The sequence below is a fragment of the Aedes albopictus genome, chromosome 2, assembly GCF_035046485.1.
Source record: "Aedes albopictus strain Foshan chromosome 2, AalbF5, whole genome shotgun sequence".
NCBI lineage: Eukaryota > Metazoa > Arthropoda > Insecta > Diptera > Culicidae > Aedes > Aedes albopictus.
Window position 1 is genome coordinate 294,812,616 of NC_085137.1, and position 24,422 is coordinate 294,837,037.

Genomic DNA, 24,422 nt, shown 5'->3' on the forward strand with positions numbered 1-24,422 from the left:
TGAATTTATTTTGAACCAACTAAGGGGCTGTCTATAAACTACGTAGACGCTTAGGGGGGAAAGGGGGGGGGGGGGGGGGGTTGTCTGGCCAAAGTCTACGCTCCATACAAATTTCGAAAATTTTGTATGAATAAAAGTCTACGGAGGGGGAGGGGGGTCTGAGATTGCTGATATCGTTTAAAATTATAACAAAGAATGCAACACGGTAAACTCTCAATGTTATGATGCCATGCATCATCAATTTCAATCAATAGATTGTCCCGCTTCACGTAAATCAAAACAGAACACTTGCTAATGCGACAGATGGTACCATGATAGGGGGTCGTATTACTTACCTACCTGAAAAAATAATACTGATTTTAGCAGATTGCAGGTTTTATTACGCATGCCAATAAACCGCGCTGGTTTACGTATATTGAGCCAACTGCTGACTCTATCGATTTAATCCAGTGAGCTTCGAGAGAGAGTTTGCTCGCGTTTCATGCATTATCAAATCATGTCGCGTTTTGCTATCCGTACTGACAAGAGATATGGGCACCCCATATCTCAGATACAAAATATTGCCACTTTAATCCGGTGGATGGGGAGAGAGAACAAAATTATACCGTAAACGGGCACTTCCATTTAGTTTGCATTTATTCGGGATCGGTTAAAGATCGGATTCGGAAGTTGACGGTGCTGGCGCTGCGCATTTGCTACACTATTTTTTCACGAGTGAAAAGGTGATATCTTTGTATTTGACTATAAGTTTCGTATTTTTGAAAGTGATATAGAAACATACATTTTACGAGACCCTCTGGATAGTGATTGAAGCTTTAGGTAGAAGTGAACATGCTTTTGACATAATAACGTCATATAGATGGAAGTACAAAATTGCAAATCAAACGACTCAATTTTCATTACATCGCACTATAAACTCATTTCTGGGACTAACTGGCAGAGCCTAGCTGAAATACCATCTTCGCCAGCTACCTACCGTATTAGTCGTTGAGTTTTTCCTGACATCCTTAGCTTCACTCAGCGAAGGATTTGATAGGTTCCTATCATTCGCCATGATGACATTGTGATTTCACCGCTGCCGGATTAGTGCTTGTGTTCCCTGCGTCATTCAGGTGTTCATCGAAGTACTGCTCTCACCTTTCGATTACATCACGATGGCCAACCAAGAGGCTCCCGTCCTTATTCTTGCACATTTCGGCTGGAAGTACCTGAGAGCAGCAAAGCAGTTCAATTTCCTCATATTCTGTTAGGTAGAAGCTTTAAAGATACTGCTAAGAAGATGTTTGTGTTAAACCTAAGCAGTGGTGGGCACGCTTGCCGTTAATCGATAATGTATTTCTATCAAACATTTGCTTCTATTTGCGCAAAGGTCATTGAAAAATTCACTATCATTGTTCTCCCATTTGTAAATGGGATTGAGATGGAAAATGTTCAAATTGAACTCTTAGTTTTCGAGTAATTGGGAGGTGAACACAATTTAACGGCTAACCGATAGTTCTCGTAACCGTTACCATTAAATTATGTTTGTCCATCAAAAGTTCGAAGACTAGAAGTTCAAATTGAACTTTTCCATCTCAATAGAAAGGTGCAGAGGACCGAATTAAAAGATTTCCATCCTGGGCGATTGTCAGCCATCGCCTTGACCGATGGCAGGTCAAATTTCTGTCGACTTGCTTGATTTCGTTGTTGAGGCTGCGCCACCATGAGCCTGGGTCTGCCTCTACTGCAATGTTCTGCTGGGTTCCAATCTAACGCTGGCTTGCAGATTTCGTTTCCGCCCCTGCGTATAGTGTGGCCGACCAACCTCCACTTTCGCTCCCGAATTTCTGTCGCTATCGACTTTTGATGACATCGACGATGGAGCTCCACATTGGGGATCTAATTGTGAGGCCATCACTAGGGCCACCATATACGAATTATATACCGCAGGCATCTATTGATGAAGATCTGCAGCCGTTGAGTGTTCTCCACTGATACAAGTCCAGGTTTCTCTGGCGTAAAATTCGGATTTTGGTGCGTCGACTGATCTGGTTGTTTTCCCATACATTTCTTGAACTCGCAAAAGCAGCCCTCGCCTTCTTGATCCGTGCATCTATGTCGATCTTGGTGCCGCCATCAGCCGCCATTTGGCTACCAAGATATTGGAAGCTTTCAACATTATCCACTGATTGCCCAGCTACCGTAAAGCTGAAAGGGTTGACCGTGTTTACATCCAACGATTTGGTCTTGTTGACGTTGATGGTATAGACCTGCCGCTAAGGAGCGATTTGCAAGATCATAGCGATTGCTCTGCATATCATAGCGCTGTTGAGCTAGGAGAGCAACGACATCAGCCAGTTCGAAGTTATTTAGGTGCTCCATGGTAATGGGCTGCCGAAGCTATCTACGATTTGGTTCACGGTCATTCGCTCCTACCAGGATCTCGTCAATTACACTGAGAAACAGTAGCGATGGTAGTATACATCCTTGCCTCACTCCAGCAACGACCCGGATGGGATCGGGCACGAAAATGCCCTGTACTGTGCTTCAATGAGGCCGCAAGACCCTTGCGCCTGAGGGCTTCCCACATGTTTCCGTGATTGAGACGGTCTAAAGCTTTTTCGTAATCAATGAACACCAGGTAGAGAGGCTCTTGAAATTCATTGATTTGCTCCAGGATGATACGGAGCGTGACAATTCGGTCCACACAGGATCGTCCGGCACGGAATCCTGTTTGCTGCCGTCGGAGAGTTGCATCAATCTTCTCCTGTATCCGGTTAAGGATCACTTTGCAGAGGACTTTGAGAACGATGCACAGTAACATAATGCCCCGCCAATTATCGCATACAGTAAGGTCACCCTTTTTGGGTACCTTTACTAAGACGCCTTGCATCCAGTCGGCCGGAAATGTCGCGGTTTCCCATATGTTGCAGAATAATTGATGCAGCACTTGTGCGGATACAATGGGGTCAGCTTTGAGTATCTTAGCTGATATGCGATCGACCCCTGGGGCCCTGTTCGATTTCATGCTACGTACCCTTGGCAGATCATGCTGAGATGTTGATGGCGTGACCGACTCTTGAAAAAGGTTTCCAAAGTACTCGAACCAGCGTTTCAACTGGTCAGCCGGGTCGGTCAGTAACTGTCTAGACGTGGCTTTAACGGGCATCGTGGCATTCATCTTAGTCCCACTAAGGCGACGTAAAACATCTTAGAGGAGACGGTTCCCGACTAGAAAATTGTAACAAAAACATAACATAATCCTAACAAACCATGATATTTATAACTCATTGGGATATAATCAATATCATGTTCAACATCCTTGGTGTTTTCAAAATACTATAGCTCAATTATATCACATTATGTTATAAATGTTGTTTGATAACTTATTGCATTATAATTTAGTTTTGAGTCTTCGGCATTTGAAAAATAATGTTACAAAATTATATCAAATTCTAATAGAAACTAGTAATCCTGAAGCTAAAATTCATATCATATTTGGTTATTATTTTGATATGATTATAACAAAATAGGTTATAATCTTGATAAGACCAATGCACTTTTTGCTACAATTTTAGTTATTTTAACATCATCCTGCATAATTAGTTATAGAAAAATGGTATAACATCATAACACAATATGATATGAACTTGATATCATTTTCCAGTCGGGATGTCGCCGGTGTTTGCGGCTTTCTCGCCTTCGTCAGCTAGGGAATACGCCCACGCTCTTTTGTCCCGTCTACGTGAACGTTTCACTTCCTTCTCGAGAGCCGAATAGCACTGATGGGCTACGGCTTTGGCTCCTCGTTTTTTCGCTCGCTCTATCGCGGCTTTGGCGTTCCTTCGCTCCTCTATCTTCCTCCAGCTATTATCTGTGGTCCACTGCTTTTCATCGCAACGTCTTCCACCCGGGTTGTTTTGAACCGACGCCCGATTTTCTCCTGTCGATGGATCCTAGCAATGCGCAGTCGGATCTCACTGATAAGGAGATAATGATCGGACGCAATGTCGGCGCTGCGTTTGTTCCGCACATGACTCCGTCTTCATTTTCGGCTGATGCAGATGTGGTCGATTTGTTTTTCCGTGACGCCATCACGGGAAACCCATGTCACTTTGTGCACAGGTCGATGAGGAAAGAGCGATCCCCCAATCACCATGTCATTGTTGCCACTAAACTCTGCAAACAGCTCTCCGTTTTCGCTCATTTCTCCGAGACCATGGCGTCCCATGACGTGCTCATAGTCCGAGTTGTCGGAACCAACCTTCGCGTTGAAGTCGCCCATGAGGATCTTTATATCACCTTTCGGAGTCTTGTCCACGACAGCATTCAGTTGACTGTAAAAGTTCTCTTTATCTTGCAATTCGGCAGCTTCGGTTGGCGCGTAACATTGAATCATGGTAAGGTTTCGAACACGTGTTCCGAGTCTGGCTACAGTTATTCTCTCATTAATAGGTTCCCACTTCATAAGCGCAGCGTAGGCGTGAGCGCTGAGCAGGAAACCAACTCTATGGTGGCGAGGAGCGTGTTCACCTCGTAGGCCAGAGCATAGCAGAATTTGACCCGACCCGAATCTGTGTTCTCCAAAGTTCGGTCAACGGACTTCGCACAGCCCTAGGATCTCAAACTTCATACGGCATGCCTCATTGGCTAGTTGTGCCAGTTTACCCTGCTGGGCTAGGGTTAATACATTCCAAGTTCCAATTCTTGTCCGTTGTTTCGCGCTAAAAGCTAAGCTTATGTTTGTCAGAAATGTGTAACGGCAAGCGTGCCCAACACTAAACCTAAGCCAAAAACTTTTAAAATATTACAAGTCTTGTAAATTTAAAGTATATGAACCTTTAAGTTTCAATGAAAATCTCATCCTTTTGGATTCGGCAAAATAGTAGACTCAGCTATGCAAATTTCAATTAAAGAATGCAAAAATGCTGAATTGTATTGCTATGAAATAGACAAGTAGCGGGAAGTGCCAAAAATAGAAACTCTCGTCCAAATGACCCCACATCATATTTATCCTCCTTGTGCATTAGAGTCATTGTTTACCCAAATCGTGCACTGCATCAGCGAGCTTTTTTTTTAACCTAGTGCATTAGGCAGGTGGCAGGTTAGAAAAATACTTGAAGAATAAATTATTGAAATGGATTTTTTAAGTTTGATTTACCTTCCTATGGAAATATGATTAAATTGAGAGGAAAGCACCAAAAAAAAAGCAGCGATTTGGCTATTTACAATAATCTTACAGTTTTAGGAATTGCAACGTCGAATTGAATACAATGCATAAAAATCTCCAAAAAATCAAAACAAAATCAATATTTCCAGTCATATGCTTAAAACACATTACCTTTTAAGCTGAAGACTAACATTTTGCTCCCGAATGCCACCATAATCCATTCCCAACTCATTGACTTTCTACCGGAATGTCACCCCGCTAAAAGTCTCTCCAGTCTCTACACTTTGTAGGCGCTTTAATTAAATCGAATTATCCACGCCTTCTCATTTCCCGCCGTTATTTACAACATTGAACATTCAGCACGTGCACATATGTTTTCTTTCAGGCAGCCAACCCCAACCCCCGTGGAACAACGGCGACCATGCTGTGGAAAATCCTTCTGCTGCTGATTGCGCATGTCCTGACGTTGGAGGCTGTTTTCGCACAGGATACATTCATCGCACCAACACAGCAGAACCCAGCATCATTGCCTGAATCATTGAAAGTGCCGACCTCGACCGGTAAAAGTAATGATTTGGCCGGAAAAAGTGTAGTCGTGAACTGGAAGCTGACCTGCCAACATCTCTGTGGGTGAGTTTAAACCGAATACTGCTAGAAGGACATTTTTCTTCTGTGAGCTATCATGTGACACTAGTGAGAAGAAAAAAAAACGTTATGCAAAGTTATATATGCTCTTTGGGCAATCCACAACAGTGTCTGCTTCTGGCATGGATAATTGGGACCGGCTGTAAATGATAAATGATTCAGTGATATCTAAATAGGAAAAGTTATGCATCCGGAAAGTGTGCTACCCTTTTAACATGTGTGGTGAAGTGTTTTTAATTTGTGTGATAATGTCATTAGGATGAGTGTGGGGTTGATTGATTGTAGTTCCTGATACACAGTAAAAAATATATATGCTCATATGAAATATTTGGCATTTGAATTCAATTCGATAATTGAATATCATTTAAGAGCAATCATCGCGTCTTCAATATCGTTGGAACATCGCATCGATTAGTCGTTAATAATGTTTTGATTTCAAAACAAAAATTATAAAAAATGTCTCGGATTCAGATTTTCAAATTAGAAAACTAGGAATTGAAGTGAAATACCTGCCATATATACAAGGGACAGACATAATGATCAAGATAGGCGAAATTTTCACTTACCAAAAATGTTTTGTAAAGCTTTAAGTTGATCATTTAGCTTAAAAATTTGGAAAAGATTGGGCTATTCTACATAAAACAAGAGCGATTCTAGATATTTACAATATTAACTAATACATAAAATAATTAATATAAGCCGATTAGAATAGCCCAATCTTGTGCCCAAATTTGCGATTTTGTGAATAAAGCCTGTATCCGCAATAATCGGGACACTGAAATACGGCTGTAACTCTGCAATGGATACACTAAAATTGCTCAAATTTTCCACGAGAACATCTTCAGATGTGTAAATTTAACCTGCAAAATTTCATTTGGATCGATGCAATACTTTTTATTGCAGCTATGAAACAGTAGAACGTATGCAATTAAATTTTGTACAGACCCTAGTTTAGCTTTTCAAAGTTGTAACTTTTTAATTTGGCGAATGAAACAGCTAAAATTGTGAATACAAACCTCCCTATATACGTTTCTTGCATAGGCAAAATTTCAAAAAAAAAAAAATCGGTGCACTATCAACAATTTGATACCATATATTGGGACTAAACGTGATTTTGACCCCTTATACAGCAATTAGTGAGCACCCCTTATTTTTTCGATTGTACTGTTGCAAGTACTTTTCCAATAATCGTGAATTTTTGCAGGCATGAAATATACATAATCAACTATCTTTTATGAGAATTTTATGAAAATTGACAGAGATATTCAAAAGTTATGAATATGCATACATTCATATGCGATACACGAAAAATTTTCACTAACACACTCCCCTATCAACACCAGTAGCTTTCAAACCAGTTGATCGAAGTTGATGAAATAATGCAAGAAAGTGTCTTTATAAGTATCATAACTGCTTATCAAATTTTATCAAAATCCTTCCTGTGCTTTGGACTGTAGCTCAAAAGAACCATCTGTCATGCAGACGAAAATTGATCATGGTTGTACAAAATTCTTGAATATTTTTCATTTCATTTCATTTCATTTATTTCACAAAGTATTGAAGCAGTCTAGTTTACACGATTCCTAATGAACTTATGTTCTTTTAAAGGGTCGTTTAAGCAGTTGGTTGAACTAGCTATTGTTATCTATCTACTAATGTATAATAAAGTTATTGATATTGTTTTTAATGTGATTCGCCATACCTTTTTTAAACAAACTAATCGATGCAGAATTCTTAATGCTATCCGGTATTTGATTAAAAACACTTGGACCTATATTCACAAATCTTCTTCTTCCTATTTCTGTTCTAAACCCACTACGCTGTAGCAGATGAGCTTGTCTGGTTTGATGTTCATGGCTAGCTGCATTAAAACTCCAATTGTGGTGAAGATTCTCGTTGTTGATAATCTTGAACATTGTTACTCCAGCCTTCATGGTATATAACCCGACAACTGGAAGAATGTTGTGATCCATTGCGCTGTACAGAGTGTTTGTAGGTTGAAGAAATGGTAATTTATAAATGGATTTCACGCACCGATTCTGCTGTACTTGTATCTCCTTCAAAAACGTGTTGTACGAAGAACCCCAAACAGATATACCGTACTGATATCGGCAATGGATGAAGGCGTAGTACATCTTCAAAAGGACGTGACGAGGCACAAACGATGAAAGTTTCCGTAGTATCCCGCACAATGATGCACACTTGGCAACTATGTCACGGATGTGGAGGTCCCATTTCAAAAGGTTATCAATGAGCACGCCTAAGTATTTGAAACGGTCAACTTCTTCAATTATGACTCCTCTAATTCTCAATACAGGTCGGCGCTGGGCATCGTTGACTCCAAAAAGCATCATTTTGGTTTTTTGTAGGTTTAACGCCAAAAGATTGTTCTCCAGATACTCCATTACCTTTTGTAGATCGGTTGACATGCATTGGTTCAGCTCATTAGCATTACTGGCCTCGTAAGAAATTGCTGTATCATCCGCAAAAAGTCTCAGCCTTCCTTTCAGATTCAACCTCGCTATGTCGTTGACGTATATCAAAAATAATAAAGGCCCGAGGTTGCTACCTTGCGGTACACCACACGTAATAGCACAGGGTGGGCTTCTAATTCCAGATACCACTACTTGTCTATTGCGATCAGTTAAATAGCTGCGTAGAAGGTCATTAGCAGAACCGCGGACTCCATATGCATCCAGCTTTTGCAACAGGATTCGATGATTTATGGTGTCAAATGCTTTTGAGAGATCTAAAAACACTGTTGCAGCACACATTTTACGATCGATTGAGCAAGCAATATCATCAACCAATTCTAATACTGCCACCTCAGTTGACGACCCTTGACGAAATCCGAATTGACGGTGGTATAGCAATCCAGTAACATCCATGAAACTATTTAACCGCAAGGATAGAATTTTCTCAAAAACCTTGTTGATTGATGATAGAACAGATATCGGTCGATAGTTCGTTGGATCCTTTGGATTACCTCCCTTGAAGACAGGAAACACGAGTGCCGTTTTGAGACATTTCGGGTATGTACCCAATGAAACGCTGTCATTGAAACAATCGCATAATATAGCAGACAATGCTACACTATTTTGTTTCAGTGCCATAACCGAGAAACCATCTATTCCAGTAGCCTTGGATACATCTAATCCGGAGATGATGTTATAAACTTCCATTTGAGACGTTGGTCGTATAAACATTGATCTATTAGATGTTGAATTTGTTGATGTTTCCGTCTGATACCAGGTTGCTTGCAATATTCTCCCCAACAGATGAAAAGAAGGCATTGAAGATTTGTCCGACATCAGCAGGGTTGGTGCTTTCGATTCCGTCAGCTTCAAGAACTGGAGACTTGTCCTTTCCCGATGTATTTCCAATTAGTTCGTTTATTTTGCTCCAAAGATGTTTGGGGTTGTTCGAGGCGAAAATTTTCCGATAATATGCTGATTTAGCAAGACGCTTAGCGTTGGTTAGCTTGTGGTTCGCGTGTTCTAAAAGACTTTTCAGACGCGTATTTAGCCTGTCTCGTTTCCATCTTTGAAAAAGGTTGTTGGAGATTTTACTTAGTTTCCAGATGTCAAAGTTGTACCAAGGGCAGGTGTTGGGCTTTACCTTAACCTCTACCGATATTGTGGTCGAAAATCTGTTCACTAGTTGAGAATATTTATCGGTAATAAGCGATATACGATCGTTAGGGTCGAATGAACTGAATTCAGATGACTGTAGAAACGTTTGGAAGTCCGAATTCACCAATCGGTGGTTAACCAGGGTTTTAGTTAGCGTTTTACTGGTCTTGCTCATTTTTGTAGTGAATTGTGTCAGTACATAGCGGTGGTCGCTAAGACTGCAATCGATTGTATAGTTTTTGATACGATCGGAGATATCTGATTGTGTGATAACATGATCGAGCAAATTATTGCTGGCTGGACGCGTAATGTGTGTGTTTGTCACGATCATATTATAAGATGTCAACAGTTGTAGATAACGTTGTGTCCCTTGAGATTCCAAATCATTCACAGCAATATTCATATCGCCCAGTAAAAAGCAAGGCAACTGGGAGTCCCCCGAAGATACTATATTCTCAACGTGATTAAAAAAGCTGTTGACATCATAGCCAGGCGGACGGTAAATGCCATGGACTAAAACACGACCAGAAGAAGCCAGAAGTTCTACCGCTACATGATGATATCCGTTATCCATCGTGTTCTTCTTAACGTTGAAGTTTAAACCATCTCGAACAAATATGGCACAATATAATTCTTTTTGTTTTTGGGCTACAGTTAAAAGTACTGCACCGATTTTTATAAAATTTGGCACAAATAATAAACATACACCAAAGAGTTTTCAGCATTTCCTATTGAACAATTTCACCGATTAACTGGAGAGTAACAGCCGTACTTATGTGTCCCGATTATTGCGGATATAGGCTATATATGTTTTTGATTTTTCCAATTTTTATTTTTGAAAATCCCTACACTTTTATATGTTTTCCTGGAAGCCTATTTAAGATACATTTTTTGAGGATGAAAACATTTTGAGATTTTATGATTATCGTTGAAATGTTTTATTTTTTTTTTCGTTGATCATTTATTTTTCTGTGTAAATTCAAGCAAAATAATATTAGAGCATATTCAACTACATTAGACTTTTTTACTATGATAGAATGATTGGAGGAAATTTTAAAATTTGTAAATTGTTGACATTCAATGCAATAGAAACAATGACTTCTGAAGGGTGACCAATCTATGCATTTTCAATGATTAAAAAATGTAAATTCGCTTCCCGGATACAGGCGAATGACGAATCAAAAACAAAAAAATAATAAATTTATTGTCATACAAATATAAATTTTCAGAATAAACTTGTCCATCCTGAGCGATTGTCCGCAATCGCCTTGACTTGTGGCCAGGTCTAATTTCTAACGATTTCTTTTATTCAGTCGCCAGAAACTCTGGGCCTGCCTCTGCTACGATGTTCTGCTAGGTTCCATTCTAACGATTGGTTGATCCAATTGTGAGGCCACCTTGCACGAGTTATATACCGCAGGCATCTATTGATAAAGACCAGCTGCCGTTGAGTGCTCTCCACTGATACACACAACGTACCTACCACCACGGGCGTACAGCAGCACAGATTTAACGTTTGAGATCATTCGGATTTTGATGCGTCGACCAATCTGATTGTTTTTCCATACATTTTTTTAAACTCGCAAAAGGAATCCTCTCCTTCTCGATTCGTGCACCCATGTTGATCTTAGAACCATCATCGACCGCCATTTGGCTATAAATTTATTGGAAGCTTTCAACATTCTCAAAGGTTCGATCTTGTTGACGTTGATGGTAATTAGACTAGCCACTGAAGAGCGATCGACAAGATCATCGAGCTAACTCTGCATGTCAGAGCGCTGTTGAACTAAGAGAGCAGTGAGCCAGTTCGATGTCATTTAGGTGCTCCATGGTAATGGGCTGCCACAGCAATCCACGATTTGGTTTACGATCAATCTCACCTACCAGGAGCTCAACGACTGCGATGAGGAACAGTAGCGGTGATAGCATACATCCTTGATTCACTAAATGAAATTGGACAAGACACCGTTATGCAGTACTCTGCACAAAAAGCCTCATACTGTGCTTCAACGAGGCCGATGATTTTCTCAGGGACACCCTTGCGCCTGAGAGCTCCCCACGATCAAAAGCTTTCGTAATCAACGAACACCAGGTAGAGAGACTCTTGAAATTAAATTAATTGCTCCAAGATGATATCACGCCCCACATGATGGCCGATACTGCCGTCGGAGAGTTGCGTCAATCTTCTCCTGCATCCGGTTTAAGAGCACTTTGCAGAGGACTTCAAGAACGATACACAGTAACATGATGCACCGCCAATTATCGCATACAGTCAGGTCACCCTTTTTGGGTACCTCTACTATGACGCCTTTCATCCATTCGACCGGAAATGTAGCGGTTTCCCATACGTTTGCTTCGGTGTTCGCACGGGTTATCCGTCAAACTCTTGGTTGATTATGCTGAGATGTTGGTGGCGTAGACGACACTTGAAAAAAGGTTCCCGAAGTGCTCGAGCCAGCGTTTCTGCTGGTCAGTCGGGTCGGTCAATAGTTGCCCAGACGTGTCTTTCACGGGCATCGTAGCATTCATCTTAGTCCCACTAAGGTGACGTGATATATCGTAGAGGAGACGGATGTCGCCGGTATTTGCGGCTTTCTCGCCTTCGTCGGCTAGGGTCCACCCACACTATCTTATCCCGTTTACAACAGCGTTTCAGTTCCTTCTCGAGAGCCGAATAGCGCTGACGGGCTACGGCTTTGGCTCCTCGCGTTTCCGCTTGCTCTATCGCGGCTTTGGCCTTTTCTTCGCTCCTCTATCTTCCTTCATGTGTCATCTGTGATCCACTGCTTCCTCTGGGTAAGTTGCTCACCTGAATTATCCTCGCCAGTTGCGATGAAGGTGTTCTTGATGGCGCTCCATTGATCTTCTATGCTTCCACCTTCCGGAATATCCGCAGCACGGTTCTCCAGCTCCTCGACAAATGACTCTTTCACCGCAGCGTCTTCCAGTCGGCGTGTGTTGAACCGGCGCCCGATTTTCTACTCCTGTCGATGGATCCTAGCAATTCGCAGCCGGATCTCGCCGATTAGAAGATGATGGTTGGACGCTATTCCAGCGGTACGTTTGTCCCGCACATCAAGAAGGCTCCGTATCAATTTTCGGCAGATGCAGATGTGGTCGATTTAATTATCACCTTTCGGAATCTTGCCCACGACAGCATTCAGTTTTTTTTATTCTTAACCACTTAACCTAATTTACAGCTCTTTTGACCACTAGGGCACTACGTGAGCGATTCCAATTGGAAGCTGAACTTACACTTTTGTGCAGCGCCTAAATGTATTCTATTCTATTCTAACTGTATCGAACTGGTTGCCGTTGCGCTGCTTTCACTTTCTACCCTATCATGGTAGAACGATGAGCACGAAGACGTTGATGTTTGGCTGCTGTTCCTTTTTCCAGTCCGATTGAGGGTCCATTATGAATTGCCATTTCGCCGATATCCAATTATCCGGGTTCTAGAGCTATGACCAGTGCCTAAAAAAATCAGCCCAATGATGTTCAATCAGTGCGAAAACGCACACAAATAAACGAATGCAGTCTCCCACCAACATGACACAGAGAATGAACATGACAAAGAGAAAGCAAGACAATGAGAGCAACGCTTCGTAGTGTAATCAACTGTAGCTGAAGTTCTGTTTTGATCTTCAGTCCGAGCTCGGTGAATATGAATATGATTTTTTTAATTTGGAAATGACTTTTTGTGATTTTAGACTATTTAGGGCACGCAAATGTCGATATGTTGCCCTAATTTTAGTAATTATGCTTGCTTTAAGTGAATGGTATGCACCAGCAGCACTTTTTGATTTTAAATCGTGTTTAAACCAGTCTTGCGAATAATCGCGACCATCACGAGACAATCACTTGAACCGCTTTCTGGAGTCACCCTTCCCAAGGTGATACGAACCAGATAGCATGTCATGCCTGGAATGACAAACATGTTGTGGGTTCCACCCTTCGCAGCTTTGAAGCGATAGCAGTTGCTGAATATGCTTCAGGCGGGTTGCTAGAGAATCAATCTCTCTGAGCAACGATGCATAACGGGCGAAATGAGAGCGTTTGCCGTAGCCAGGGTGAACTGCGTGGTGCGCTCAATGTGTGCGTTTAAACCGAGCTATGCAAAACGAATAGGATTTATGACGTAGTACCGTGCTTGTGATAATACACATGCATAGTTTTACATGCTGTTGCGCGTGTATCTGCTTGAGGCGACGGAGAGAGTCATGACACTCACATGAGCCGTATCCAAGTCAGGATGATTGTAGCAAAACAAGGGTGACCGGGTGACTATGATGGGATTCTGTCTTTTCTGGTGTTAGCGACTGTAGAGAGAGCGAATCAGAAACCGCAGAGACAGGGTGATACAAGTTTGGTGTTTATCAGCTTTTTTGTGACTTGTACGCTGATGCTTCGCGACACTGGTTTAAACCAAAAAATATCAATTGAAGATGAATATTCTGACTTTGAATATCAGTTCGTGGTAAAAATTCAGCAGACAGCGAGGTAATGAATTTTTCATCTTCAACTTCAGAGAGTGGCGCAGGGGTTGTCGAGGCGATAACACTAGTTTACAGCATTTTTGAACTCGGTAAGCTGATGATCATTTTTGGTGTAGAATCATGTGCTGAGTTCGAAAACGCGAAAGAAAAAAATTACAGTAGAGCGGAAATTTTTTCGACTTTCCATACAAGGTTGATGATTTGAAATCGATTTTTGTTCTATTTTTAAGCAATGTCCTGCCGTGTGCAGCATAGTTGTCCCATGTTCTATGGGAATCCCTATTAACATGGGACAACTATGCTGCACACGGCAGTGTCGCTCACTTCAAACATCTCATTCTCCGTAATCAATGCTTCGATTGAGCTGAAATTTTTACTGTAACTCGCCTACATATGATATGTCAAATAAACGTCGAGAAAGAATTTTTAAGTTGGCTTTTTCTCATTGAAAAAAATACATTTCTTCAAAAAAAATTGGGAATTTGGCTAAAATTTAAGAAGATCGTCCCTTAAGCTGGCCAATATCTTGAATTTCATCAATCTGACGCAAAACCTGTTTTCAGATGATCGAATGGTATTGTATTCAGCTTTCAATTGATGAAAAAAGATTTAAAATTGGTTGAACAAAACGCAATATATTTGAATTTTAGTAAATTACATTTTGAAAAGTTGTAAAACTCGATATTGAGCTAAAACTCAAAAACTGTTCTACTTAAAATTTTTTGAAGGTCGGTTTCGAAATCAGCACTAAATTGTGCTTCAAAAATTTTGGTCGTTGACAGAAGTTCACGACTTTCGTTTTATTTTGTAAACTTGTGTAATCAAAACAAAAACAATTCTACGACGCAAGAGCCTCTGGGCGTCGGTTGGGATGACTGTAATTTGACAAATTAAGACACTGGCTATGACAGTTCAGAAGAGGGTCAAAGCCGCTCTCGGGGGGAAGAGCAAATGACAAAGTACCGGGGCTGGGATCGAACCCATGACCATCCGCTTATGAAGCGAACGTGTGGACCATTGCATTTCGGCAGCATCGGTTGGCGCGTAACATTATTGGATCATGGTAAGGTTTCGAACCCGATTTCTCTAAAGATGGGCGGAAGCTGCTGGATACTATGTAGAACCTGATGCTGTTTGAGCTGCACTTCCATGGTAGACATACAGTGCCAAGGCTGCAGCTAATACACGTAAAATCATTTTCTATAGTGGCTTTATTTGAACGAAAAACTGCTTTTGAATAGTTGATGATCACTGATGATTGAATGATAATTTCTTGAACCAATTGTCAGAATTTTACAAAGCAGTTTGTCAGACTGACAACCGAAATTTCCTGAAAACATCATCATCCATCCAATCATCCAGACGAAATCTATATGTTCAAAATTTGATCGATTATACACCACTAGCTAATAATAAACCAACAATACAATTGCCAGCAGTTTTCAGTGAATGATTCTTTCAATTCGTGCCAATTCGTGTTCAATTCAATTTCAGTCAACGATATGTAAATAAGTGTAAAATTACCGTCTTTATGAAAAAATCGCATTGGTTAGAAAAAGCTTCGTTGATAAAAATTTCCAATAAAATCACCATAAGCTACTATCGAAATATAATGCATTCTTTTATTGAACAATGAAGTTTATTGTCTACCTATTATCCGGCAAAAAAGCCGAATTGGAACTCCAACATGAGCACAATAAAATCAATGGCACTAGAAATTTCAATTAAAAACACCATTAAAAGAATGGTAGTTGACTTGAATTTGTTACAGAAAATTTGTTTTTTTTTTATTGCTAAGATGCATACACTCCCGATCAAAAGTTTGGGGTCACCCCCTAAAAAACATGTCATTTTTTCCGCCAATTTTCGTCCGATTTCAAAATTCTCGATTTCATTCAAAACATAATAGGTACCGTGATTTCGTGTGAAATTGATCAGTGGAGTGAAATTGATCGACGAGAGGTCCATTTTTATTTGTTAAAAATAACGCTTAATACTTAAAACAATTTGTGGAAAATGGCCATCACCTTGCTCAAGGGTAATTTAATAATGAGTTTACATGTTTTACAGCCAATTAGTTACATATTTCGGTATTAAATTAAATATTTTCCGAAACTGCGTGTTAGGCGATCTTCATAGACACTTCTAAACTTGTGTTACCGTAGTTGTATCGCACATGCCATGAATATTCGAATGAATGTTTCTAGCTGCCAAGCTGAGAGAGAGGAGACAGCTGGCTTCGATTGCGTGCTACTTAATGTCAAGGAGGACCTGTCACAAACTGTCACCGCGAACCCAACTGAAAATCGCACATTGATGGTGTAAGGTGGTCAAATTTCCAAAATTTCTTTTTAAAATACGGCTCCGTTCTTTGTAATTAAAAAAGATAAAATAATGATGGTCAGTTTTCTCAAAAAAGCGCAACGAATCCATTATTTGTTCATGGTTTGTAGCAGCGAACTCAAAATGAAAATCATTTTTGACCAATTTTATATTTTCAAACCATTGTGCGGCGCCCAAAGTTGAACAAACAAGTAAGAAGAAGAAATGTAAACATCGTGGTTGTCAGCGAGCTGTCTTCTCTCTCTCAGCTGCCAAGTATTCGTTAAACCCGATTTCGTCATCTAAAGTTCCTAAAAAATGTAATTTATGCACAAATTTGCACTTTTTCGGAAGTACAATATTGATTAACATGATTAGTGAGAAAATTGCATACTTTTAGGCGTTTTCTTTCGATTAAACAATTAAACTTTAAACTGAAATAATTTAGTAAACTTGTAACAGTTTTGCATAGCTTTTCGCACCTAGGGTGATTAATTCAGATGGAAAATTTATTTTCAGCACTTACAAAGGCATTTCACTGACTGATCAATTTTACCCCGAAAGTAAAATTTTAGATTTTTTTTATTTAAAATGATATTTTTTATAATGAAATGATTCGCTGCAAAAGTTTCACCCTCATTCATTGACTGATGAAAACCATGGTCGGACTTGTTTTAAAGCATTGAATTTAACCATATCGACAAACATTCAAAAATTAGACGCAAAAAACTGCGAAAAGTGATCAAATCACGGTATAGGGTTTATCATCAATGTTTCGACTTCTGTGATAATTTGATAACCAACTGAATTATCATTTCCCATTAAAATTTCACACAATAAGTTTGATTTTCATTCAACTGATGTGCAGCAGACGACTCTGACACGAATTCAAGCGAACTAGCCGCTGCGAAGTCGTGTGCGAAATTCGACTGTGATAATAATGAATTTCGGCCAAGTCTAAATGAGTGCAAATGTGGCAATAAATCAAAGAAACATCATTAAAATGAAAACTTTTCAAAAATGTTCGCACCATTCTGTTCTGCGATGCTTTTGTGTTTCAGTGGTTCACGGCAAATATTTCCCTAATGAAATCAAGTTTTTTTTAAAGACACAGACACGTTCAATGCTTCCAGTGAGCTATTTGCTCTTTGAAGGAAGCACGACACTAGACAACGGACTAGCATACAACGCCCAGTGGTCGAATTTGGTAAACTGTTTCGTTGATATGATTTATTGGAATGGTAGTTGTCCAATATAATCATAAAATACCAAATTAATTACACTAGTTTACAGCATTTTTGAACTCGGTAAGCTGATGATCATTTTTGGTGTAGAATCATGCCCTGAGTTCGAAAACGCAAAGGAAAAAAATTACAGTAGAGTGGAAATTTTTTCGACTTTCCATACAAGGTTGATGATTTGAAATCGATTTTTGTTCTATTTTTAAGCAACATCGCTCACTTCACACATCTCATTCTCCGTAATCAATGCTCCGATTTAACTGATTTTTTTACTGTTACTCGCCTACATATGTAATGTCAAATAATTGTTGAGAAATAATTTTTAGATTGTTTTTTTCTTATTGAAAAAAATATATTTCTTAATATTTTTTTGAAAATTTGGCTAAAATTTAAGGAGATCGTCCCTAAAACTCGCCATTATCTTGAATTTCATCTATCTGACGCAAAACCTGCATTCAGAAGATTAAATGGTATTGTATTCAGCTTTTAATTTATGGAAAAAGAATTGAAATTGGTTGAACAAAACGCAAGATATTTGAATTTTAGTAAATTCCATATTAAAAAAAAAATTGCAAAACTCGATATTGAGCTAAAACTCAAAAACTGTTCTACTTAAAATTTTTTGTAGCACGGTTTCGAAATCAGTGCTAAATTGTGCTTCAAAAATGTTGGTCGTTGTCAAAAATTGGGTTGTTTAGTAAATGAAATATTGCTGTTTTCTATATCCTAATCGAAAGAGCTCGTATTTCTGAGTATAACGTGATTTTATTGCGATTCAATTCCTTTGTTTTGATGGTAAAATAAACAAAACAAATTTAATTTCCGTGGATAGAATGACAGTTTAATCGATAAAATGACAGTTCGCCCCGAACAAAAAAATTTCCCCATACAATTTTTAAATGCATTTTAAAAATAGTTCCCGGTCACCAAAAATTATGAAATTTTGGATTTCGACTAATTTTCGGATGGAGAATCCGATTATCAAATAATCTGAATACCCCTGAAGAACCCAATTCTAAAAGGACTGATTTTGGCCATCCATCAACTAGGTGGCGGTAGTGGGCAAACGTCAAACTCAAACAAAAACGATGCGAGCGCCACGGGTGAGCAGTTGGCCAACTACCTTTTTTTTAAATAGACCGTTTGAACGGTGTGTACGATGGGAAATGTGAGAGCGCTATGTCTGTTTGTCTGTGGTATAACCGTACCATGCCATGGGGTTGAGGGTTCGATTCCCGCTCCGAGCGATGAAATTTTTCGCAAGAATGTATCTTCCTCGTATCCACTGGTGCTCGTAATGTGTGTCGTGTCCTTTGTATAGTGTTAGCAAAGTCCAAGTTTTGGACTTTGGTGTTAGTTTCGTTCAGTCTGTACAGCCTCTGGCTGAAGACGGTGTCCGTGTTTTTTTTAACTCAAGTTACCAAATTTTCTAAAAAATGAATATACAGGGGGTGGTCAAAATGTTTGGGATAGGCAACTTTTTTCACTTACAAAAAAGTTCAACACGCTGTAACTTTTCAAAGAGTGCATCAACAATTCTCAAATTTTAACTGTTTGTCAACCTATTATATGGGCATCCTTGGCATAATTTTGAGCTCGATTGGTTAATCTTTCGCGAAGCTGGAACCGTTCTCGTGAAACACTATTTTTAGACAACTAATTTTTGAGCTGTCATATCTCGGAGACCAGAGAACCGAATTGAATGAAATTTTGAGCGATTATCAACAGTATATTTATGCTAGAAAATTCTTTAAAACATAGGTACTTTTTGAACGTTGAAAAAAGTATTGATGGAATCGTTGAATACGTTAAATTAAAGATATCAAATGTAAATTTAATGAATTATCTTTAAAATGAACCGAAACGAATTAAACTATAGATGATGATGATATTACCAAATCATTTTCCCATGTTTTACGAAAGTGACTCCAAACTTTTTGCGGGGTGACCCCAAACTTTGGATCGATGACATCAAGAGGTAATTTACATGATCACTTTTTTCCTAGATATTTTAGCCAAGTTTTGCAAAATGCAGTTGAAAACTAATAAAAAATAGGTTATATTACCGCTCTCATTTTAAAGTTTGATCGTCCCTATAGGGCACTGCATGAAATCCTCTTCTTCTCCCTCACTCTTACAGAAATTTTGTAAACAACAAGGCCAAGAAACGTCAAAATCCCATACAAAATCAAAACAATGCAGTGCCCTATTTCCAGCGACACTGCCGTAAATTTATATTCATTTTTTTAGAAAATTTGGCGACTTTGGAAAGTTTACATACAAATATTTTTGTAAAAGTTTCACCCAAACCATGTTAAAAGTTATTTTGACTTAATATCTTTTGAATGAGACGTAGGGTTTTGAAATCAGACCGAAATTGGCGGAGATATGGGCTTGACACGTTTTTAAGGGGGTGACCCCAAACTTTTGATCGGGAGTGTTACATCCCCCATTTTCTATTAAAAAAGTGGCATTCAAAAGATATGTTGTGGTGGAAAACCATAGGTTTTGTTGATCCTGTATTGTTTCAAACATTTGAGTTAATGGTAGCTACCATTCATTTGAACGTTATTTAATTAAAATAATAATTTTAATATTTGACGCCAAGAAACTTAACACTAAGCCGTTGTTTATTTTCTGCCTTTATTTCAGCGGAGGGTACGGTGGGCCCACTTGTGGGTTCCTCTGCCTCCACCAGCAGAACGCTACCGATGAATCCAGCAGAATCAAGTTGAGTAGTAGAGAACATACTGCAATTTGTCCAACGCTTTGCAATAATGGTTTAGGTGAGTTTCAAATCAGTAACAAATTTTGAAAACGACGTATAATCAATGGTGTAGCATTGATTATACGTCGTTTTCAAAATTTGTTACTGAAATGACGTAAGGAATGTATTGACCCATAACATAACAATTGCTTTTGCAGGTGCTACAAAATGCCATTGTAACCCGATGGCATCCTTAGACATAGTCCACGATCGGAACAGTGTGTGCAGTGTTTTCTGCACGGAGGCCAACATTCAACTCAAAGGTTGCAGTTCTTGCAATGGAGAAACTTTTTCTGATGCCAGCTGGGCATCGGACGTGCAAACCACGACACCGAACTGGGACGATCTGTGTACTTTGTGGTGTAGAATGGGTGAAGGCGGGACATTATGCAATTGTGATTTACCACCATTTGTTTAAGGTGCTAAGGTGCTGTTATTTTGTTCAGTTTGAACTATTTTTTTAGTTTGAGTGAATTAAAACTTGCTAATAAAAGTCAGAACAAGATCCAGGAGTAACAAATGTAGATCAACACATATCGGAGGAAATTACACGCTGATTTCCTTGAATGATTAAACTATGTTGTAACTTACATTTTTGTCTGAAATATATTTTTTCTCGAGATTATCTCAAAGGTGAATAGATTACATCTTAAAATAAAGAGAATTTAGAATCAAAGGGCTTCCAAACAAATGTAACTTTCGAGGAATAACCGTCATAGTTGTGTAAATCAAAATAAATTTCCTCAATAAACAAACCCCATCCAGTTAGAGTGGATTAGTTATAACAAATAACATTCTGTATTAATTGCTCAAGCAGCTCTCTTTACCATTTACTAATGATGGTGAAGAAGCATGAACTCCACTTCGACAGAGTTGGCTCTGCCGATTGTCAATTTTAATTATAAATTCAATGATGGAACTCTTTATTTTCCCTGAAGCAACTTAGGACGCTCTTTTATTTGAAATACCATTGAAACATAACAAAAGTACATAAGTACAATACAATTTAAACAACTAAAACTTCTGTCATCTTAATGAAACGTGAATCCTAGGCGTTTCAATTTGAAATCTGCTGTGGAGGACAATAAATAATGTAAGATCGAAAAAAAATAGAGGCAGAGTTACTGACATAGAAGAGCTGAAAAATGTAGCTTGCTTCCAGAATAAATGTTGTAATTCAAAAACTATAATGAAAATAAACATGCTTGAATAAACTTGGAAACCATACGACAGCATACGCAACCAAGACCGAAGGAAGTATTTCGCGATAATTTCGATTGTTCTCATCAGACTAACAAAAACAACTTAAAAAATAATGAGCATTGATGTGATAAATGTTCACACAAGTACTAACTATATCATTGCTGCAAAACTGAAACCTTAAATCTTACTCTACTCTAATTGTTATACTATAAGATCGAAATAAAAATGTACACTTCGAGCACAACGCTAAAATGCAATGACATTGAGACAATAAACTCTGATGTGTAACCGTACTATCACCCTAATGGAAAATAAATACTGTATTAAATGTTCTTAGCTACACGCCAGGTCGAAACTGTTTCAATCGTTAATATCTGAAAATACTCGTTTTTAATTGGGGTCTCCAGTTAGCCTAGTGGTTATGGTTTTGGATCGCCAATCCGGAGACGGTGGGTTGTTCCGGTCGGGAACTTTTCTCGACTTCCCTATGCACAGTGCATTATTGTGCTTGCCTCACAATATACATATTCTTTCAATGGCAGGCAAAGAAAGCCCTTCAAATAATAACTGTGGCAGCGCTCAAAGAACACTAAGTTGAATTGAGGCAAGCCAAGTTCCTGTGGGATCGTAGAGCCACGAAGAAGAAGACTTGTTTTCCATACTCAGCTGTACAGTTCAACGGCAAAATAAAAAAAGCGTTTTGAGTTCATTTCATTCAATCGATTTTTTATACCTTTAGAGATGTCAAGCAGTTTAAAGAAATTTCTTTTGGTAATGCTTTTGTAAATTCATATGGGAATCGCTTATTTCTTCTGCTCTGCCATTTCATGGCAAACCGGATGCATTACGAATGGGAACTCCAGAATTTGTCTGCGAATAAAATAAAAATGCTGAATAACATTACAAAGAGATTGCTGAAGCAATTCTTGAGGAGTATACCAAAGAGATTGAAGAAGAATTACCTTATGAATTTTCAAATGAATAGTTCATGGAATTTCCAGAGGAGTTGTCGAAAAAGTTTCCTTAAAAATATTAGAACAAAATTTGAATGGAATTATCGGAAATTTTTTCTCAAAGATTTTCGAAGGAATTTTTAAATGTATTCTTTGTAATCTTTTTTTGGGGTTTTTGTACATTTTTTTTAGTAAAAATATGTAATTTCAAATGTAAAGAAGCATTTTTATTCTTATTTAAACGATTGCAGTTGAAACAAGTAGGTACTGAAAATAACGTGGTTTTGCCTAAAACTTGTCCCCTATGGGCGCACATTGGAGTAAATCACATCAAAACCTGATCATAAGTGGAAAAACTCAAAATGAAGTAATTGGGTTTTCCGTTGTGTTTTTGCTAAGTGTAGTTATCGTGTAATCGTTTGACAGCTAAGCAGTGTCCAAATATTTTGTTTACGATTATCAGAAGAGGTTTAGTGAAGCTGAATGTTAGCCGTTTTCTTTGATATGACTCACAGCGCGTCCTAGTTTTGACCGTACAAAGTGAATGAAATTGATAGTCAATCAATTCAACGATGCAGTTTGTTAAAGAAGGTTAATGTCGTTATTCTGTTAATTTGAAGCCCAAACAAATTGGCGTTGAATTTACATATCATATATGAAAATATTGAAAAAAAAAATTTGATGGAATCCTTTACCGTACATTCAAAATGAAATAAGTTGATTTTCCGGCTGTTTCCGGAAAATCTGCTTTTAGTGTATGATAAAACTATTGTTCCTCTTTCAAATGCAGAAAGAAAACCTTCCGGATGTTTCCGATTTCAAAAGTTGCAACACTTTGAAAAAATCGTGATAATTATTATATTATATGATATTATTTGCCTTAAAACACTATTTGGCCCTCTGAACGTATTTTTGCTGAAAACTAGAATTCAACAGCTTTCAAGCAAAAAAAAGAAGTTTAAAATCGGTCAACTGGTTCAAAAGTTGTGATTTTTTGAAAAATTTTAGTTTCGAAAAATCTTGACTAAAATTGGTCACCCTAATGACGAAATAAACGAAATACGAAAACTATGAAATACGTTTCATTACTAATTTGGGTTGCATTTGGCTTGCGAAAATGCGTCAAAATAATTTTGATCAGTTTTGATGTACTAGGTGCTCCACTGTGGGGCGTTATGATCGCAGTTCCCCTATAAAAGGGGTCTCATTGATGCCGGATATGGAGCTGCCCCATTAGTTACAAATGGAGGAATTCGTCTACCTTGGATCCTTACTAAGGACTGACAACAATGTGAGTCAGGAAACATGAAAGCGCATCATCAGTGGAAGTAGTGCTTACTATGGGCTGCGGTAGAAACTGCGGTCAATAGATATGTAATCTCCCTGCACCAAATGTACCAAATTCAAAAGGACTGGTGGTCCTATTCGGTCATGACGAGACCAGGAGCATGCTCGATGCCTCTAGTAGCTTGAACTGCCTTTTTCGGGCGACGAGTGCGAGCACGATTTGGCGATACAGAAGAACGGTGTATGCCGACGATGGATAAACGATGAACCATGAGCTTGCGAAACAAACATAGCATAATGTCTGAATGTGGGTTGAGTCAATTTTTTGAACAGAGTTCAACGTTGTTGCAATCGCTGAAATCGGAATAAAATTCACGACGATGTGAGTTCTCAGAACAGAAACTAGCATGCGAATACAGTCGGGTCTCCTATTAGACGCTGCTACCCACTTTACGCCCACCGCGTTTTTCAGACTGTCTTCTAACCAATTTAGTTCATTTTTTGTATGTGATGAGTCTATAATAAGCACTAACTGCGCTGCGCTGAAAAAATAGCTGTATTGGATGCAAAACAACTGAGGAATTGCAGTGGGCGTAATGTGGGTGGCAGCGTTTAATAGAAGACTCGACTGTATTATGCTCAGCTAAATCTTGCATGCAACCTTCTTTGAGAGTTTCCCCATATTGCATTTCGCGATGAATGTGATATCAAAATCAAGACAAACGAC

At 38.9% G+C, this 24,422-nt stretch overlaps 1 protein-coding gene across 1 annotated transcript; it reads left to right on the forward strand.

Moving 5' to 3' along the window:
- The first annotated feature begins 572 nt into the window (after nt 1-572).
- Nucleotides 573-21,802, forward strand: LOC109423757 (uncharacterized). Its single transcript, XM_062852106.1, has 4 exons — nt 573-722; nt 5,535-5,779; nt 20,138-20,271; nt 20,411-21,802. Exons 2-4 carry the CDS (start codon nt 5,571-5,573, stop codon nt 20,668-20,670), a joined length of 603 nt encoding a protein of 200 aa, XP_062708090.1. The 5' UTR covers nt 573-722; nt 5,535-5,570; the 3' UTR covers nt 20,671-21,802.
- Nucleotides 21,803-24,422: the final 2,620 nt, after the last annotated feature.